Consider the following 19,515-nt stretch of genomic DNA (forward strand, 5'->3'; position numbering starts at 1 on the left):
AAATTCCGTTTAATCTCTCCTACACCTCCATGTTTATGTGATCACGTTATTGTTTTATAAGTTCTGTAGCTCCTCCCTCTTCCTCTTTTTACTCTGGCAAGCAGGCTGAATACCTAGGTGTCTTACTTTAATTATTATTCATGAAACTTTATTAAATATAATAGTTATTGGATATTAAATTTAATCCACATTTTGGCAACCACGAAGGGACACAAAGTCTCAAAAAAAAACTTTTTTACTCAGTTAGCTTTTTTTTTTTTTTAAACCCTTGTACTTCGGTGTATTGTCTCATAGGTGGAAGATTGGTAAGGGTGGGCAACGGGGGTCAAGTGACTTGCCCAGGGTCACACAGCTGGGAAGTGGCTGAGGCCGGGTTTGAACCTAGGATCTCCTGTCTCTAGGCCTGACTCTCACTCCACTGAGCTACCCAGCTGCCCCCTACTCAGTTAGCTTTTAAGTAAAGTTAGTAAGTTTTTTCAGACTCCACCCACCCTCCACAAGAGCCAAGAGCTAGGGTTGCCTTTTCTCTCCTCTCACCCTGCCCTCCTGCCTGTTTGTTGTCCACCTGTCTCCTGCTGCCACTGCAGCTTCTCACATCCATCTACTTGAGCCAGCATTCCTCATTGCTCCCTGCCCAGCCTGCAGTCTGCCAATCCTAGCTGCTTTTTCCTAATGAACAAGTGAGAACTCCAATTCCTTCCCCCAACCCACATGGGTTTTTCCAGCCTGTGCTAGCCATTTTTTAAGCCAAAGTCTTAAGCTGACCCTGGACTCCTGGCTGAGAGAGACTTGCAACTCAGGAATTTTTTCACAGGAAGGGGACTTCTCTGCAGTTTTTCTTTTGAGGGCAGAGAGACTAAATCAGTAGATTTGAATTAGAAGTTTCTGGGATTTTATTTCTACCTTTTGGCTCTTCTCTCTATTTACTGTAAATAAACCCCATTCAGCCTTCTTTTTTTTTAGGAATAATGCTTTTTCATAGCATGCCTGAAACTCTGAAACAACAGTTTGAGCTGGTAAGGTTACAAAGTGAAGTTTAGATCTGCTTAATTCTTTTCCAGGGAGTTTTTATTTTCATTGGAGATTTCCCACTTTATTTACTTCTCAAGAATATGCAACAAGGTAGGGGGCTGCTTAAACTACAAATCAAACTGAAATATTTTGACAAAGTTTTGAAAGTCTTAAATGCTCTCAACAAGCAGAGTGGAAATTCTGCCCAGTGGGTATATGAAAAATTTAAGATGGGTGACAAATGAAATGCAAATGGTTGATTTATATGGGGGAGGGGAAAGAACCTTAAAAGAGATTGGGAAGTTTATTGCTTGCTAACTTTTTTGAGTTTTATCTCCCCTCAAGATAGTAAACAAGTCTATTGGAATTGGAAAAAAGGATTTTGACTACACTACTTGTACCTTGTCATTTGCTTATATTATTGTATATTGCTGATTGCTTTAAGGTTTGAATTCTTTTAAGTTTATCTGTACTGTTTTCCTATGACTTGTACTGAACAAAATATCATTGTGACAACCCATAAGTCCATCTGATTCATTAATGTCATAAGTTGCTTATACAACCTTTGGAGAATTTAATGAGCTAAATATCTAAATTGTTTTTAAAGGGTCCATTTAGTAGCTCAAGTGATTATTATATATCCTCACCTCCACATTTGTAAAAAACTTAATGGATGAGATATATAACAGTCTCATACCAGAGGAGCTGGGAAGGTGTTCCTAGGGCCTGGTACCCCTAGAAGGCTTCCAAGAGGGAGGATTCCCCAGTTTGCAAGTGGCTTCTGGATGACTTAATAGTTTTAACTCTTCAGCTTACTCTACTCATCCACCAGAAGGATCTAAATTCTTGATGATGTTATAGACCCAAAATAGGCTTTCAGTAGCAGCTGCAAAAGTTGAAAGATTTCCTATATCTGTAGATTTGTGACAAGTATACACCAGTTCATAGGTTTTTTTTTAATATCACACAGCAAGTGTCTATATATAAATTCATGTGAATCCTATATAATAATGGGTTTGTTTGCTATTGTCTATAATTGGGCTATTGTGAATTTTGGGAATTTGGTACTTTATTTGAATGTGCATTATCTAATCTACTACTGTTTTGTTTTTATATATATGGTGGTTTTTTTTAATCATTTGCACTCACACAATAGTTCATGGCCAAGTTTAAAAAGGAAATGGATCTCATTTTTTCATGAAGAATCTTTATATTCTACCTCTCCTTGACTGACATAGTGTGTCACTGATTTGTAAGCTATATATTTTTGATTTTTAAAACATTTTTATTGTTTTTTTCCTTATATTTGCAATATAGTATTTGAGTACTTTGAAGTACATGTAATCAATATTAATCCTTTTTTTTATTTTGCAGTAATATAAATTTAAAAATACATTTGTTCTAATATTAATGCATACCCAAAAAGCTTTAAACTATAGAATAATGCCATTGATTGTTTAAAAAAAATTATGGGACTTTGCTTAATGATTCTGTCTGATCCCAGGGTAAAGGAATTTAAAAAGAGCCACTGCACAGTGCTAAAGACGCACAAAGCTACCTGCATAGTGCCAATCGAGCACAAGGTCAAAGAGACTAACCAATCCTGTGGGATTAATGTAATTTTGAGCCAAGACAAGAGGACATGAACTTGTTTGGGGCTCAAGGTTGTGGCTGTTTTGAAATATGTCTTTCCTCTGAACCACATTCTAACAAGCACCTCTTTAGGTGCCATCCTGGCTCCCATTTGCTCCTATAATCTAGTCCAGTGATGGGCAAACTTTTTAAAGAGGGGGCCAAAGGAAAGGAAATGCTCGTCTGTCAGTCTGTTTCTAAGGCAACTCTTTCAAAGTTTCATTGTATTGTATCCTACTCATTGTATTCATCAGATTAGAAATAATGTTGCGCAGCCAGACAGAACATTTCAGTGGGCCGCATCTGGCCTGTGGGCCGTAGTTTGCCCATCACTGATGTAGTCCCTTTTCTATCTTTCAAAGTGTGGCAAAATTTCTGTAGTCCTGGCTACTGATTGGGTAAGTGCACGATTGCTTAAATCACTTTAATTGGGTCCTGATTCAAGGGCCTGTTATAGGGTTATTTTTTCTTTACTTAAGACTTTTTAGACATAAGACTTTAATATTTTATATTTCATTCACAAGTTATTTTTTCTCTTTTATGTGAATTTTTAGAAGTTTTTTACTTCTTTTGCAATTGGTTCATATACCTTATAACTCAGCCAAGTATCCCTGAGTGATCCCTGTTTGTTATTATCCACCTCAAAGGGGACTATGTTATTGTTGTGAAATTTTATTTGAATTTGATTTAGAACAGAAGAACTACCTCCCAGAATCCAGAAAGCAAACCTCTCTGGAGAACGTGCCATGAAAATGCCTGCAGAGACTACATGCTGCACCAGGAGATCCATATTGAATTTTAGGATGTGAAATTGAACTATGAGGGGTTTGAAAGCATTTGTTTTGAATATATACTTCTATGCCAAAGGGGACTACCCCCAAATTGGCTTTTTATCAATGTAGCCAATCATTGATTTTGTTCTCTTTTCCTTTTATGCACAAATTATTGTAATTTTTAAGTTGATTATGTTTTTATGATCCATTGGGGAGACTATTTTCTGTTTCATGAGGCAATACTACTCAGTCTTCTTTCACATCCTCTTTATATATATCAACTCTTCCCTTTAGAATATAAACACAAATGAGCTTTTATTCTAACATGACATTTTACTTATCTTCCATAATTCTCCACATGACAAATATATAAGATGTTTGCTGATTAAGTCATTTTTAGATGATTTTGGGCTCCTTGTTATGAGAATTCATTTACATTAATCAAACTTCTGTGTGGAATTATTGTAGTTGTTGTGATTGTTCTTTCTTCCATTCCTATTCCATTTCCATCATCAATAACTAATTTAAATAAGTCAGGATACAGTTGGTTTAATTACCTACTGTATCTTTGTCATATTTTTATTCTATCTTCAAGCTAATTTTGATCTTTGCAATAGCAAGTCAGTGGTTTGAATAAACATAGATAAATTATACAAATATCATCAATAACAAGTTATCCTTTTATTTCTTATGTTCAAATAGGATCGATTTCCTTTTTCATGCTATAACTCAGTGCTTACTATGTCCAATACCTCTCAATATTTTTCTCAAAGAAAGGAATACATTTCATGATGCATAGGCATGAGACTTCTGAGTAGTCCACAAGTCTTTGACCTCTTTCATTCCTTATTCCTATTGCATATTTTCCAATAGATTTTTTACCATCTACACCTATTCCCACATTTGCATTACAATCCTTGAATATCATAGTATATGATGATTTGATATTATTGAGTTCTTCATAGAATTTATAGTCTTCTTATAAATATTTATGTAAAAGCTGAAAATTCCTTCATGGTGTTCTTTCAGCAAATATTTATCATGAATACTGTAATACAAGATGACCAAATGCTCCATGAAATGATGTTTATTGTTGCCTCTGCCATAACAAAACCAAATATTTGCCTCTTTAAGGAGGTCCTGTGAGCCTTTCCTCAATTTGGTTACAAGTTTCTTTGGTCTCCTTGTTCAATTTAGAAAGTAAATGTTACAATTAATATGTCATTTCCTTCAGAAATATATCCAGTTGTTCAGATGGGTCATACTATTTGGAGTACCAATAGCTAGATTTAAGTTTATAGACAATCTAAAATTTCTAATGCAGTATGGTTATTATTACTTCAGAAACATTCCCTCCTATTTTATTGAAAGTTAAATAGTTTATGTATGCAATTTTTTTTGGTCAAATAATGCCTTCCTAGGGAGGAAGGGGAAAGAGGGATGGAGATACCTGGAATTTTAATGTAACCAACAAACTAAATTAATAAAATTCTCAAAAACAAAAGTTAAATACCTGAGTTAAGAATGCCATGGTATAGTCATTTCCTTGAGCTGCTACTTCTCTAATTAAATCTTTGGTGCCATTCTTCAATAGCTTTTCTTCTACAGAATTACCACTTACAAGCCTAGAAAAAAATACCAGATATAAAATTAAACACTAGTGCTTTCTTGTCAGTTAATATATTTGAAAACTAAATTTATAAAATTCTTAACTCATAACTTGGAATTATAGCTGTATCCTATATGGTTCTAGCACAAAGTGAGATACTAATAAATGCTTGTTGGATTAAGAATTTTTTTTTAATTGATGGAAGGAATCCACACTAGATATTCCTAATTTTAGATACAGTTGAAATAAGTCATCTAAGATTACATAAAGTAGAAATAAACAGACACACCACTCTACTTAAAATTAACTTTCTTGTTCAACTCTTTATATTTTAATTTATAAATGCATTATGTCCCTACTATGTGCAATTCATTGTGCCAGGTACTTAGGGACTGATTGTATCTTTAAGTTATTTGTTCTGTAGAAAAGGATCATGTGTGCTACTCCATAAAAACTCATGTTCTACTAAAGTTAGAAAGCAATGATCTGAACAGATTAACATTTTATCATTATTTAAAAGGCATTACTGAGGGGCAGCTAGGTGGCTCAATGAATTGAGAGCCAGGCCCAGAGAGAGGAGGGCCTGGGTTCAAATTTATTCTTAGATACTTCCTAGCTTGATGACCCTAGGAAAGTCACTTAACCCCCACTGCCTAGCCCTTACTAGCTCTTCAGCCTTGGAACTAATATTGATTCTAAGATGGAAAGTAAGGGTTGTGGTGTGTTTTTTTTAAGTCACTACTGAAAAGGAAACAACAAAATTTCACGTATTTCACTTCTGAAAATGAAAACACAGTAAAGTTTTTCAGTAACCATACCCTAGGATGTTCAGTTATACTGAACATCAAAATATATTCTAATTATCTATGATCTTAACGTATATGTTCCCTTCAATGTTGTAAATTACAACCCATTAATGCCTGATCATTTTACATGAGTATTGCCAATTTCTTCTCTAAGTGTTCCACAAGAGGTCTGCTGGGAACCTTCCTTAAGTTCTCCTTATATTATTACAAAGATATCAATAGTCAGTTTCAATCTTTAAAAACCATCACTAAGAAATCCTATCATTCCGTCAAGCAATTGTCCTATATTGTCTCATATATATATACATATACATATACATATACACACACATTTTTTGTCCCAGCCCTTTTTTAAGCCAAACTCCTAGAAAAAGCTATCTACACTCACTGTCTTCCCTTACTCTCTTTTCAAAATGCATTCCAACCCTTTTCAATCTGGTTTCTGAACTCAACACCTGGTGGAAATGCTCTTTCCAATGTTACCTGTGATCTCCTAACTGCTATATCTGATCACCTTTTTATTAGTGCTTATCTTTCTCAACACTGCTACATGTGAGACTGTTGTCCCCCCTTTTCTCCCTAATACCTTCTCCTCTTTGGATTTTGAGAATCTATTTTTTCCTGGTTCCCCTCTGACCCATTTAACCACTTTTCAGTTTCCTTTACTCATTCATCATCTATTCCACAGTCCCTAATTGTGAGCTTTCCCAAGTCTCTGACCTAGTCCCTCTGTTCTTTTCTTTCTACAGTCTCTCTTAATAACTTCCTCAGTTCTTTTGGATTTAACTGTTAGTTCTATAGATCTTCCAGATCTATATATCCAATACCAGTCTCTCCCCTAAGCTCCAGTCTCACATTAGATATTCAAACTAGATGCAGAAAACATCTCAAACCCCATATGTCCAAAACTGAACTGATTATCTTTCTCCAAAAAACTGCCCCTCTTCCAGGCTTCTCTAATTCTGTTGAAATAATTGAACAGAATTAATTCAGTTATAGCACCATTCTTCTATTAACCTTGGTTTTATCCTCAACTCTTCACTCTCTGTCACCCTGCATAGTTGATCTGTTGCCAAATCTTGTCATTTCAATCTCCACAACATCTTTTTTTAATTGAAAATTTTTAATTAAGTAAGTAATTAAGAATATTTTCCTATGGTTACATGATTCATGTTCTTTCCCTTCCCTCCATACCCCCACCCCATAGCTGACACGCAATTCTACTGGATTTTACATGTACCATTGATTAAGACCTATTTCCACATTATTGATAATTGCACTAGGATGATCATTTAGAGTCTACATTCCCAATCATATCCCCATCGACCCATTCCACAACATCTCTTGCATCTGCTACCCTCTGCCTATTCACACAGAGACCTCCTTAGTTTGGTCCCTCATAACTTCTCACTCAACCTCCCTGTCTCAAATTTCTCCCTACTTCAGCCCATCTTCTATTTCACTGCCAAAGTAATTTTCTTTAAGCTTGTATCTAGTAGTGTCACATCCCCACTCAATAAACTCCAGAAATTTCTCTTGCCTCTAGAATCAAATGCAAACTTATTTATTTATTTTTTAGACTGGCCCCAATCTATCTTCCCACCTTCAGTAGATATGACTCCTTTTCTCACCCTCTGAGATGCAGCCAGACTAACCACCTCTCAGTCCCTCAAACATGAAATTCCATCTCCAGTCTCTGTGTGTTTGCACTGGCAGTCTTTTATCCCAGAATATACTTCCCTCCTCGTTTTCACTTCAACGAATTCTTCTCTTCCTTTAAGATGGAGCTCCAGCACAACTTTCTACATGAAGCTTTTCAAGTCCTTTCAACTGTTAGTGTCCTCACTAATTACCTTATATTTAACTATTTTTATTTATATTTATTCTCTTTTTATTTATTCTGTATATACTTATATGTTATTGTTTTCTCCTCTAGTAGAATGTAAGCTCCTTGAGAGAAAAGATTCTTTGAGTCACTGTAATTGCATTCTCATCCCTTAGTACAATGCCTGGCACATGATAGTAAGTGTTTAATAAATACTTGATTGGTTGATTGATTGATTGAATTCTTTGGGGACTATGGTGTTCCATCACTGACAGAATATTGACATTAAAAAATGAACTCTTTTTTTTTTCAGGGAAAAGCTGGGAGTTACCAAAAGAACTTTACAATTTCCAAAGGAAATTCAGCCTGTTCTCCTCTTATTCAATTCTAGACCTTATTCACTAAATACTGACAGTGTGTGTGTGTGTGTGTGTGTGTGTGTGTGTGTGTGTGTGTGTGTGTGTGTGTTGTTGGTATGGGGGGAGTATCTGTACTAAAAGATAAGTATTATAGGCTGCCCACTCTACGGCATGTCATTATCTGATTATCTGGATAACATGCCTTCTTCCCTCATGATCTTCCTGTGTTGGCAATTAGGACAAACTCTTTTGAGCATTTACAAATCTAAGCCAGGGGACTCTAGTGTTCTGGGGCCAAATGAAACCACCCTAATGTCATCTCAAAACAGAAAGATCTGGAAGACCTCATCTTCTTTTGGGAATCCCTCTGCACCTCTGATTCTGGGCTGGAACTCCTCTAAGACACTGATGAGTCCCTTCAGCAAACAAACATCTCCCTATTTATAACAGTGGATATAAAAAACTAAAGATTTATAGAAAAATGAATTCTCTGTCAAACCTTTCAAGGAACATTGAATGATGTTGATATGTACATGGGAAATATCTTGTTGGAAAGGAGTCTTTGCAATGTCATTTTCTTCTGCTTAGTCAAATGCTTTTTATAGTCAACAAGCAATAAACACAGAGATCAACTGTTATCTAATTTTCTAGAAGATGGTTTTGACTAGAATGCACTCTAGTGCAGGAAAGTGAATACTATATGATCAATCTGGAAACATGTTGAAGACAGATTAAAAGGTATTTAAATTCTGGATAGCTTTCCTTTATGCTAGAGGTAAGATGGAGGCAATAATGATAAGATCTGTGCTTTAGAAATGTAAAATTGGCAGCTTTGTGGAGGATGGATTGGAGGAGGGTCAAGCTAGATATGGGGAGCCAAATTAGGAAGTCACTGCAGTAATTCAGGTGAAAGGTAATAAAGAATTGGGCTGTAGTGATTGCAGTTTAATTGGAAAGAAGAGGACAGATAAGAGAGAGATTGTAGAAATAAAATCAGCATAATGAGTGTATACGGTGAAGAAAAGGATAAGAGATGAGAATGACATTAGGCAGCAAACTTGGGTGATGAAAGGATAGCAATGCCTTCGACAGAAACAGAATTTTCAGGAGGAGGGGCAGGTTGAGGGGGAATGATGGTGATTTCTATTTGGGGCATGTTGAATTTGAGATACCTTTGGGATAGCAAGGGAGAGCTGTCTAGTGGGGAAGAAATGTGGGCCTGGAACTCATGGGATATATGAGAGCTGGATATGTGGATCTGAGAGTCATGCATAGAGATGATTGATGAAGCCATGGGAATTATTAAGGTCACCAAGAGAGTAGAAAGAGAGAAGAGAAGGCCAAGGATATGGCTCTGAGGAACTACCAATTTCATTCTTAAATGTTTTAGGGATGCTTTGCTTAGTTGTTTCTCTTGCCAAACTTTCTTTAAATTCTCCAATCTTCTATCTCTTTTAATGAGGTAATATTGTTGACATTCTTGTACCATTCTTCCTTGTAAGATTTTACAAATGATCTTCTTTTCTAAACTGGTATTGCCTTTGACTTCCAATATCATTCCATTGAACAAGTAGGTCAAGTTGCTATTTAGGTATTTAGGTATTAGGATAATCAGTACTACTACTGTTTCTCCTTTACTCATAGATTAATAATAAGGTCTTCTTTTGTTTAATTCTGGGTTCAATTCACTGTTCATTTTCAGAATTTAAATAGGCTAGATTACCTTTAGAAATTACAAAGTTCTTTTACTGACCCCAAATTTCTCTATGAAACCAAAACCAACATATCCTGGAGCTATTGTATTACTACAAGTCAGAAACCCTACTGTGAAGATGGGATTAACTCTCCACTGCCCATTTTTAGATTTAATCACCAGAAGCAGATACACCTCACTTATCTTTAAGTTTGGGGAGGTCTGTGACCCACATGTATGATAGTGAGTAACAAATCAAAATCAAAAGATTGTCCCCTGGGCAGTCCTAAGCAAAACTATAGCTGCAATTGGTCCATGTAAAGTTAGAAGAAAAGCACAGGAAGAGAAAAAAGGAATGATCTTTAAAAGTGACAAGAACTTCCTATGACCAGCTCTTTCAACTTGATTTTGAAGGAGCTCCAGCCTGAGACCTCAGACTGCTCTTCAATTTTCCTTTAGGACTACCACGTGGGTGAGTGAAAAAGGCTGACTCCCCTTCCTGGCTTTTCTGAGAGGTACTAGCCTCCAGAGAGGCCCCTCATTTTGGAGGAGGCCTCATGGCTAAAACCCTTGTTTAATTAACTCTGGTACCCCTTTGCTGGGGCCTCTGAAGCCCTGCCTGGTTTGGACCAGGCCAGAGTAATTATCTAATGTCTCTCTGATTTCCTTACTTTTACTCTTTCTTCTTTTGTAAATAAACTACCATAAAAAGTCATTCTAACTTGAGTAATAATTTCATCAACCACATTTTTATATATTTAGTCTATCCCTTTAATTTTTAACCCTTATACTATAGACTACAAAGAATTAAAAATCAATATTGCTCAATGGTCAATAGAACAGCATGTGGTAGGTGTGAGCAGGCTACAACACACAGCAATAGAAATTACAAAGGAATAAAAGACGTCATCAAAAAAAATTAATGCTCACAAAAAACAGGCTGGCCATGTAGCAGGAGCAAGGGAAGACTGAGAGCCCATGTGCTCCACCAAAATATGTCAAGATAAGGCGAGGAAGACTGCCAGCATGAGAGAACCCAGCTATAGTGAGGTTCCATAGGCATTGCTAGAGCAAAGAGCCACACCAATGATATCAAAGATATATTTTAATGTGGTAAGTTGTTACTTATTACTTTTGGGGTGTATTTAAATTGGAAAAAAATTATGGAAAAGCAATTCCATGCTACCTGTATATGTGGATGTCTTTGCATCTCCCAATTCTATCACACCATTCTTGGGCCTTGGCATCCATCACTGGATTCAGGTCATTATCATAAAATACCACTGTGTCAGCTTCTACAAGATTTACACCTGTTGAACGACTGTGGGTAGAAAGAATGGCACAAAATATCCGCTTGTCTCTGTTGAAACTCTTCATCAATTCCTAAATTATGAAAAAGATCATTAGTATTGAATTCTATTAACTAATGATAAGTTTAGCTTTAATTTGGTCTAAAAATATAAGACCTTCTTGAGCTTTTTAAATGTAAAATAAGTCTTAGACATTGTATCCTGCCTTCCTGTCTAAGATTTGGGGTATTAAACATTTAACCTTGGATTGGATCCAGCAAGCCGTACCTCCTGCCAAGTACCTTGAAGGCCTTCTTGATTCTAATCCTCACAGCAAGTCAAAAGAGGTGGGTGGCAAAGGGAAAATGGTGAGGGTAGGAGCAAACAAGGAATGAGTTGAGTGCCCTTCTTTTCCAATATGGGATGAATGTCATACCTGTTAATACCTCAGGACTTCAGGACTTCAAAGGTAAAAACATCCTTTTGTTTGCTTTCCCCAGGGGGTGGCATGTCACCCCTTGCACCAACCTCCAAAGTTTACTGCCTTTGCTTTTCTCCAAGCCTACATCCCTCCCACTTTATGGCAATCTACCTAACTTTTCCCAGTTCTTATCAGCATCTGAATAATGCTATTGAGTTCTTAGAACTGTAGCGTAATATTTACAATACTTCAAAGATCTGTAATTTCACCCAGGGTCACACAGCTAGGAAGCTCCTTTTACCCAGAGAGATTACATCTTTATAACTTGTAAAATTGTGCCATGACCAAAAACCCTCTCACCCAAAGACCAAGCTAGTGCATAGTGTCTGAGTACTTAGCTATGCTGGTCCTCCCAATAACAGGCCTACACTTTGTTATAAGAATGAGCCTGGTAGAACCTGCAAGAGTTTATGTTCTCCCTTAACAGAGAATTTAAAAGCCCTGGATCACCTTCATGAAACAATTAGGTACTATGATCCAGCTAGGTAATATAGTGGATTGAGAGCCAGGCCTGGAAGTTCAAATCTGACCTCAGGCATTTCCTAGCTATGTGACCCTGGGCAAGTCACTAAACTCCCATTGCCTAGCTCTTCTGTCTTGGAATAAATTCTCTTTTTTATTAGACATTTATTAATATTTGTTTTTAATCTGTTTACATACTTTATGCCCCTACTTTCCCCTTCACCCCCCGCTCTCCCCCCACCCATGGCCAACGCACATTTCCACTGGTTGTAACAAGTGTCCTTGTTTAGGGTCTATTTCCCATTCATGTCCACCTCAGTCCATGCATTTGGAATAAATTCTTAATATCAATTCTAAGACAAAATGCAAGGGTTAAAAAAAATAAGGCCTCTTAGGTGCCTTATTATGATTTCAGTAAAAGTTATATCACTTCAATGCTTCTGATTTTAGATTTTTAATTCCATACAGCATTTATTAAGCTCTAAGGGGCCTTATTTTCATAGATTATGTATTATGAACATCTAAATGTATTAGCATAGGTAGAGTTGTTTTCAAACCTTAAAACACTATAGAAGTATTATTATTGTTGATAATAATAATAATGGTTATTATTATTATTTGACAACCAATGGAGTTTTCAACTAAATGCTCCTCTAGGTTTCATCCCCATAAATATCTTAAATCCTAACTATACCTCACCTGACGTTGTTCATAGCTGGCATATTCGTCAATCCTGATGAAAGTGAGGAAATGGAAGTTCAAAAATAACTCCAAGATATCTAACATTAAAATCATCTGGGACAGAATTAGCACCCGACGGCCTTCCGATTTCAGCCTCTGCAACAAGATGGCCAGAGCTTCTAACTTGCCTATTTTAAATGAAATAGGAGAGACAAAAAATGAGTAAGCAAGCATATATCCAAGCAAGTATTCCATAGTGTGGCTGATTTTTTCCCATACCTGAATCACACTGCACCAGTCTGAGATCAGGGAACTGCAATGAATGTGGAGCTGCTATCTGCTGCAGTTGGTGCAAATAAGGAGCCAGCTCCAACTTGAGATTGTGTCTGAAGAGGTTCATTTTTTGGCTGTAGGATGGAGAAGGATTTGATGTGTAGAGATGAGGGGGAGCAGCAATCACAGCTGGTAGCACCCGGAGTGCCCTGTGGGAAATGTCAAACCCCATGGCACATTAGTACTGGAGGGGCTCTCAGGTGATCCTTTGAGAGAAGGGAGATGCTTGCCTCAGATGGGCCACATACCCACAGAGCCAGGCAGAGAGGGCTGAAGCCAGGACCTGGGTGTCTGGACCACAAAGACCATGTTCTTCCCACCCCCGCGCAATTTTCAAATAACCCATTCTGGAGGCTGTAGTCTGTACTCCACTGAACTTCATGATTTACAAGAGTAGTTTGGCTCATGTCATTTTCACAATTGCCTAAGAGAGGTAACACTGTGTGGTGGGGCGCTAAGCATGGAATGAGGAAGACCTAGGTTCAAATCTTCCTTCCAGCACTTATTAGCTCTGCTTGTGGCTTGATCTTAGTGTGCCTCTGTAAAAGTGAAATTTGGGAAATGTCATCTAAAAGTATATATATATATATATATATATATATATATATATATATATATATATATATATTTACTATGGACATGTGGGAGACTTTGAAACTACATTTCCCATGATTCCTCATGGTAGACAGGAAGTGGGATGATGTAAGAGAAGGGATATAAACTCCTGTAGCGACTCTGAACTTCCTCTTTAGCTACTGGGTGCAGCATGAGAGGGGAGGTAATTATGGCTGAAGCGGCAGTTTTGAATTCTTACAAGCGCATGGTCTAATGACTTTATCAGCATGGCTTTAATTAAACTACTAATTTCTATATTTATATCAGTCTTTATTATTTTTAATCGTAATACCTCCCAAGGTTAGACAACTTTCCAGAAGTTACATGAGTATTAAGTGTTAAGGGTACAATTGTGGCAAGAATCCTGGATATGGAATCAGAATTCAAAGCCTGACTCTGCTCCCCATTTCACTACTTATGTGCCTTCTCTGTTCAGGCCTGCTTTTCTCAAATGTCATCTCTGGACTCCAAGGACTCCCTAAGGGAAGAGAAGGGGCCCCTTCTCCATCTCCCACAACAGCCCCCCCAGGATCTCTGCAGCCTCTTGGAAAAGGGAGTGGAGTGTTCCCTGACCCCTGCTCAAACTTCATCTCCCCTATAGCCAAGTGGCCCCTTCTACTTTCCTCACCTCTCCATCTGTTTAGGCATAGATGAAAAAAAAAAAAAAAACTCCAGTTAAGTCCTATGTGGCTGGCTACTAGTGCCCATGAATCTCTTTCTATCAATCAGTTTGTTCTTCCTGTTCTGGGGCATGTCACTACTTGGAGAAGGCCCTCAGGGGACTGGTATTCCATGCATCATCTATACTAAGACCCTGCAATTTCAAGTGGGAGAGTACAACCTCTCTGCAAATGAGCTAGTCACACAATTTTGTTTCATGAAATATTCTAGAATTTCCCCAACCGAAACAAAATCCTCAAACTTAAATTCAGGGCAATTTCAGTCTTCCCTGGAAGATGCATGCTGTGCCATCCAGAGAGTAAACATGGGTCCCAGAGGGCAGAGAGATTGGCACAGTCTCTCCAGATTCACAATGACACCTGAGTTACAATGAGGTTGATGCCAAGTTCAATCAATGAGCTTTTGACTTCATGATGGGTGACTTAAGGATGAATTCTTACAGTTCTGACAATCATGAAATAATTAAATTAAATACAAATAACCAGGATTAAAATAGAAAGCATTAAAGGCATATGCCTGAAATGGTCTCTAAAATGCAGCCCTTCAACATGATATAATTAATAACTTATTAGCAGCTTATTGGCTTGGCATCTGCTGAGAAAATGACAAAGCAAAGAATGTAGAGAAACTTAAATTTCAAAATATTCTTTTGAACTCTGACTCAGTTTTGTTTATGTTATCAAGAGAAACACTCTTCATTCATCCTGGCTTAACAATCTCAAAATACACGCAATATCAGTGTATAGGATTGGCTGCAACAATAGGCTCTATGGAATATTTCAATTTCACAGATAATTTTTTTAAATCTGATCATAAAAATTCCAAAATTCTTTAATACTACATGTATAAAATGTACAACCTTTTTAGGACCACCTAAAAGGTAAGTAAGTGCAGAAACATTTTGTCTTATTTTTAAACTTATCAACCAAAAGTGTATAATGCTTATTTTTAGAAATTCATTTTCTGTACAAACTTTGTGGGAAGAAAACAAATTTTAAAATGCTGGAAAATATTACTGATTCTTGCAGATCATTCACAATATAGTAAAAACAACATCTAGAAATGTCTACCTTTTAATGGCATCCTGTAGGGATTCATTCTGCTGATGTGATGTCAATCTCAGATATTGAAGTGGGTCTGCTGAACATTCTGGTGTACATGAGGAAGGGCAACAATTCACCAAGCCAGCCTGTTTCCATTTTTCTCCAGGGTAATAATGCTGAGGTGCCTTCCTTTCCCCAAATAATGAGCAAATTCCCAATACATCTTTGCCATAAACAGGAGCTCTGGAACAACGTCGTTCATTGCCAGAAAATATCCTATCAAGGCGCTCTTTTAAAAGTTTGTTTTTTTCTGCCAATGATATCTTCATCCACCCCAAAGATAAAGACAAGATAAAGAGAATTTATTTTAATACAATAAGATAAAATTGCTAATGGTAAATTGTGGCATGTGGGGTAAGTTGCTCCGTATATTAAAACTATATATTAATACTTATCATTTCATGTTAAAAATAATTATGCAGTGTAAAATTTTTAATTGTAGCAAGTAGTTAGAATTTTTCAAAACTTGTGAAAAATTAAAAACCATTTTCTATGATTCTTTTAAAGGTTTAGAACTAGGTTCCAGCCTCAATTCTGCCACATGATGGTTGTATAACCATGAAAAAGTCATCTAACCTCAGTGCCCTCTAAAATTGTAAATTACAAAGATGGAGCTAATCACACACCAGTAGGAAACTTCTTACACCACTAAAACGATAGGTCCAATTAAAAAAAAAAATTAACAAAATAAACACGCTAATACCAAGTAAATAATTACCTGCGTTTGAGTTCCTGCAGATTTGGATACGATTCTTTGTTCCCCAGATGAAAGGTTAACAATAGCAGGTCTGCTGGGCAAACCAACTGAAAAATAAAGAGGTTTTTGTTCTTGTTGTTAGTTCTCTTCCCTCCCAAACATGATTAGAGTACTCTGACTAAGATAACATGACTGGCAAAGCAGGAATCAGGAGCCCTCTTGGAGTGGATGGAAGTCACTGACAGGTCCCCGAGTTGTAATTACATCATTGTAAGTTCTTTGAGAGCACAGATCCTGTTCTAATTTATTTTATGTTCTCAGCAGCATAGAGTAATGTTTAGGAATGTTTGAAGAATGAATAAAGGGGCCTAACTTGTCAATGCTTCAGTTGATGCTCTCAGACCCCTAATACTCTCTCAAGGATGTTGTGACTCATTAATGAGTTGATGGACTCAAATAAGATGGTGCTTTTTAAAGATCAGGGAATACCTTTATAAAGCAAGATCAACTCAGAAAATTGCATCGCACAAATTCTTACCTAATAGTCAGGATTCATAGAACCTCAGAATCTCAGAGTCGGAAGGGATATCAAAAGTCAAGTAGCCCATCCCCACAAGATAACAAAGAATGACCTCTACAGTAGCTATGACAAATGGCCACCTATCCCCTGTTTAGATTCCTCTTGACATGGAGAAACCACTGTCTCCTATGACTGTCCATTCCACTTTGGATAAGCACTACTTGTCAAGCTTTCCCTAAATCCACCTCTCTACAACTTCTGTCCACTGCTAACAGAGCCAAGGTAGAAGAAATCTCCAGAGAAATATAAGTGCCTCTCAAACACCCAAAGCTACTATTATATTCCTTAAGTCTTCTCTTCTCCAGACAAAACATATGCTGTTCTTTTAACTGATCCTTCCACAGCATGGCCTACAGAGACTCTTCTGAATACCAGCCAATCAATCAATAAACATTTATTAAGTGCCTACTATGTGCCAGGGACTTTGTTAATTGCTGGGAATGCAAAATGAAGCAAAAGACAGTCCTGGCCTCAAGGAGTTCCCAATCTAACTGGGGAAACAACATGCAGACAAGCTCTATGCAGGATAAATAGAAAACAGTCAAAAGAGGGAAAGTACTAGAATTAAGAGGGGTTGGGAAAGGCTTCCTGTAAAAGATGGAATTTTAGTTGGAAATTAAAGGAAACCAAAGAGGTCAGTAGGCAGGGATGAGGAGAGAGGATATTTGAAGCATGGAGAAAAGCCAGAGGAAATGCCCAGAATCAAGAGATGGAATAAGGTAAGGGTCAGGAGGTCAGTGTCCCTGGATCAAAGAAAATGGGTTGGGGAGTAATATTTAAGAAAACTGAAAATGTAAAAGGGGGCAAAGTTATGAAGGACTATGAATGGCAAGCAGAGGATTCTGGTCACCTTTCTCTGGATATTCCAATCTATCAATACCTGTAGGATTATCAAAATTAGGGTTAGGATCATCACCAACTAAGGCAGTGATGGGCAAACTATGGCACAAGCCAGATGGGGCCCCCTGAAATGTTCTATCCGGCTGTGGGACGTTATTCCTAATCTGATGAATACAATGAGTAGGATACAGTACAGTGAAATTTGGAAAGAGTTGCCTTAGAAACAGACTAACAGATGAACATTTCCTTTCCTTTGGCCCCTTCTTTAAAAAGTCTGCCCATCCCTGAACTAAGGGATTATTATTACCCTTATGCTCTCTGACTTTTCTGACTGTCATGTCTCACTGATGACCTAGTTTGTCCTAGGTCTCTTCCTATCTCACCTTCTACTTGTGAAGTTGTTTTCTGAAAACTGTAAGGTGTAAGCCCTTACATGTACCTCTATGTATAATTACAGTGCTGCAACTTCACTGAGATGACATGGTTGATAAGAAAATGGGAATCAGTAGATCTGGGATCAATTGTTGACATCACACCACTGACTTGTGGATAATTTCACAGAATCTCTTGGGATAATTATAAGCACCTTAAGGTTAGACCCATGTTTTATTCTTCTTTGTATTCCCTGAAGGGTCTAATTCATTGACTTGCACATAGCAAATCTTAGCACTAAATAATCTTTAGTAATGTTTTTGAATGAATTAACAGATGGCTATCCCATCCCTTCTCAATGCTTCATGAGATGGAACCTGCCTTCTAATGTTCTCATAAGTATGTTATAACTATTAATAAGCTAATAGTGTCATTTTGAAGCCTAGAACAACTTTATGGGCTGAACCATGGGAAAGTTTAATTGCACAAAATTGTCACCCACTAAAATGCTGATTTACTTCACCTGGGAGTGTGGAAATAAAGCTCAGACTAAAGTAGGCCATGCAGAGTAAAAAAAGTGACTCGCCTTGGTGAGTGACGGATGCAGAACCCAGCAGGCTGGCTTGATGCTGACTTCCTGGTGTACTGAGAGCATTTTGCCCTGCCCCTGCCTGTGCTATGGTCTGCATAACAAGAGATGCTTGAGGACGCAAAAACTGTTGTCCTGGAGCAGAAACAATTTGAAGAACATTTCCTGCAATAAAGCAATTAATGGAGAGTCATAATAAAAAACTATCCAAGTGTAATACTCTTGCCAAATTACTTTAACAATTAAAAAAATAACCTTTTGAAGAATGCCTGGCCTAAAATGAACACAGGCATGACATCGGGCATCTTGGTGCTATCAAGTTTTTTATACCAATTCATTTTATCAATTATACACCAAATACAATGAAGGAATGGTAGGAAAATGGAGGGAAGACATGTCTTCATATTTAACATAATTCGCCTCATTCTGTTCTGTTATTTTCTCCTCAACATATATGGGCCAATTCTGTTTCTATATATCTTTTTTTTTTTGACAATTTCACCAATCATTTGATAACACTAAAAAATCAGAATTAGAAAAAAGTTTAAAATGCAAACAATTTGTGTTTTAGAAAGGCTATTACTACTTAACCTACTTTTCAAATGAACAAATCAAGTTGATCATGCCTCTCTCCGTCACCAAAGATTACATCCAACTTTAATAACAACAGAGCACTGGGAAGAAATAGCCAAAATACAAGGCTTTTAAGCTGCCTTGTTTATCTTTGATGCCGGGTAACACAAAACAGAGAGTTTGTAGGGGAAAGTGAGCCAATTCAAAGGGCTCAGTAGTAAGAGTTCTAATGGAGAATGGCAGGGGGGGGGGGGGTGGGCAGGTGAAAGTCTCCATCTGTCAGCATTTATTAAGGGCCATGAGTAACAATAGGTAAAGTGTTTTGCAAACTTTAATGCAATATATATAAATGCTAGTTATTATTGTTATTATTAAAGGAGATCCCACTTGTTTTCACAGAAGAACAAAAAAAAACTCTCAAAAAATCTTCAGAATCTGGATAGAGACACAGCTATGATCAGGGCCATTCATCATAATGGAAGAGCAAGGAAGAAGATGTTGGGGGAATATC

The 19,515-nt window shown here is 37.2% G+C and overlaps 1 protein-coding gene across 1 annotated transcript in view; it reads right to left on the bottom strand.

Moving 5' to 3' along the window:
- The window catches only part of LOC123244541 (E1A-binding protein p400-like), a 105,182-nt gene that overhangs the window by 32,472 nt on the left and 53,195 nt on the right, over positions 1 to 19,515 (bottom strand). Inside the window, exons 24-30 of the mRNA XM_044673054.1 lie at positions 18,429 to 18,596; positions 16,072 to 16,157; positions 15,321 to 15,616; positions 12,901 to 13,103; positions 12,640 to 12,809; positions 10,895 to 11,091; positions 4,930 to 5,041 (exon numbers count right to left, since the gene is read on the bottom strand). Of these exons, the coding sequence (XP_044528989.1) occupies positions 4,930 to 5,041; positions 10,895 to 11,091; positions 12,640 to 12,809; positions 12,901 to 13,103; positions 15,321 to 15,616; positions 16,072 to 16,157; positions 18,429 to 18,596 (1,232 nt within the window). The remainder of the gene's footprint in view (positions 1 to 4,929; positions 5,042 to 10,894; positions 11,092 to 12,639; positions 12,810 to 12,900; positions 13,104 to 15,320; positions 15,617 to 16,071; positions 16,158 to 18,428; positions 18,597 to 19,515) is intronic.

Source organism: Gracilinanus agilis, chromosome 1, assembly GCF_016433145.1.
Source record: "Gracilinanus agilis isolate LMUSP501 chromosome 1, AgileGrace, whole genome shotgun sequence".
NCBI lineage: Eukaryota > Metazoa > Chordata > Mammalia > Didelphimorphia > Didelphidae > Gracilinanus > Gracilinanus agilis.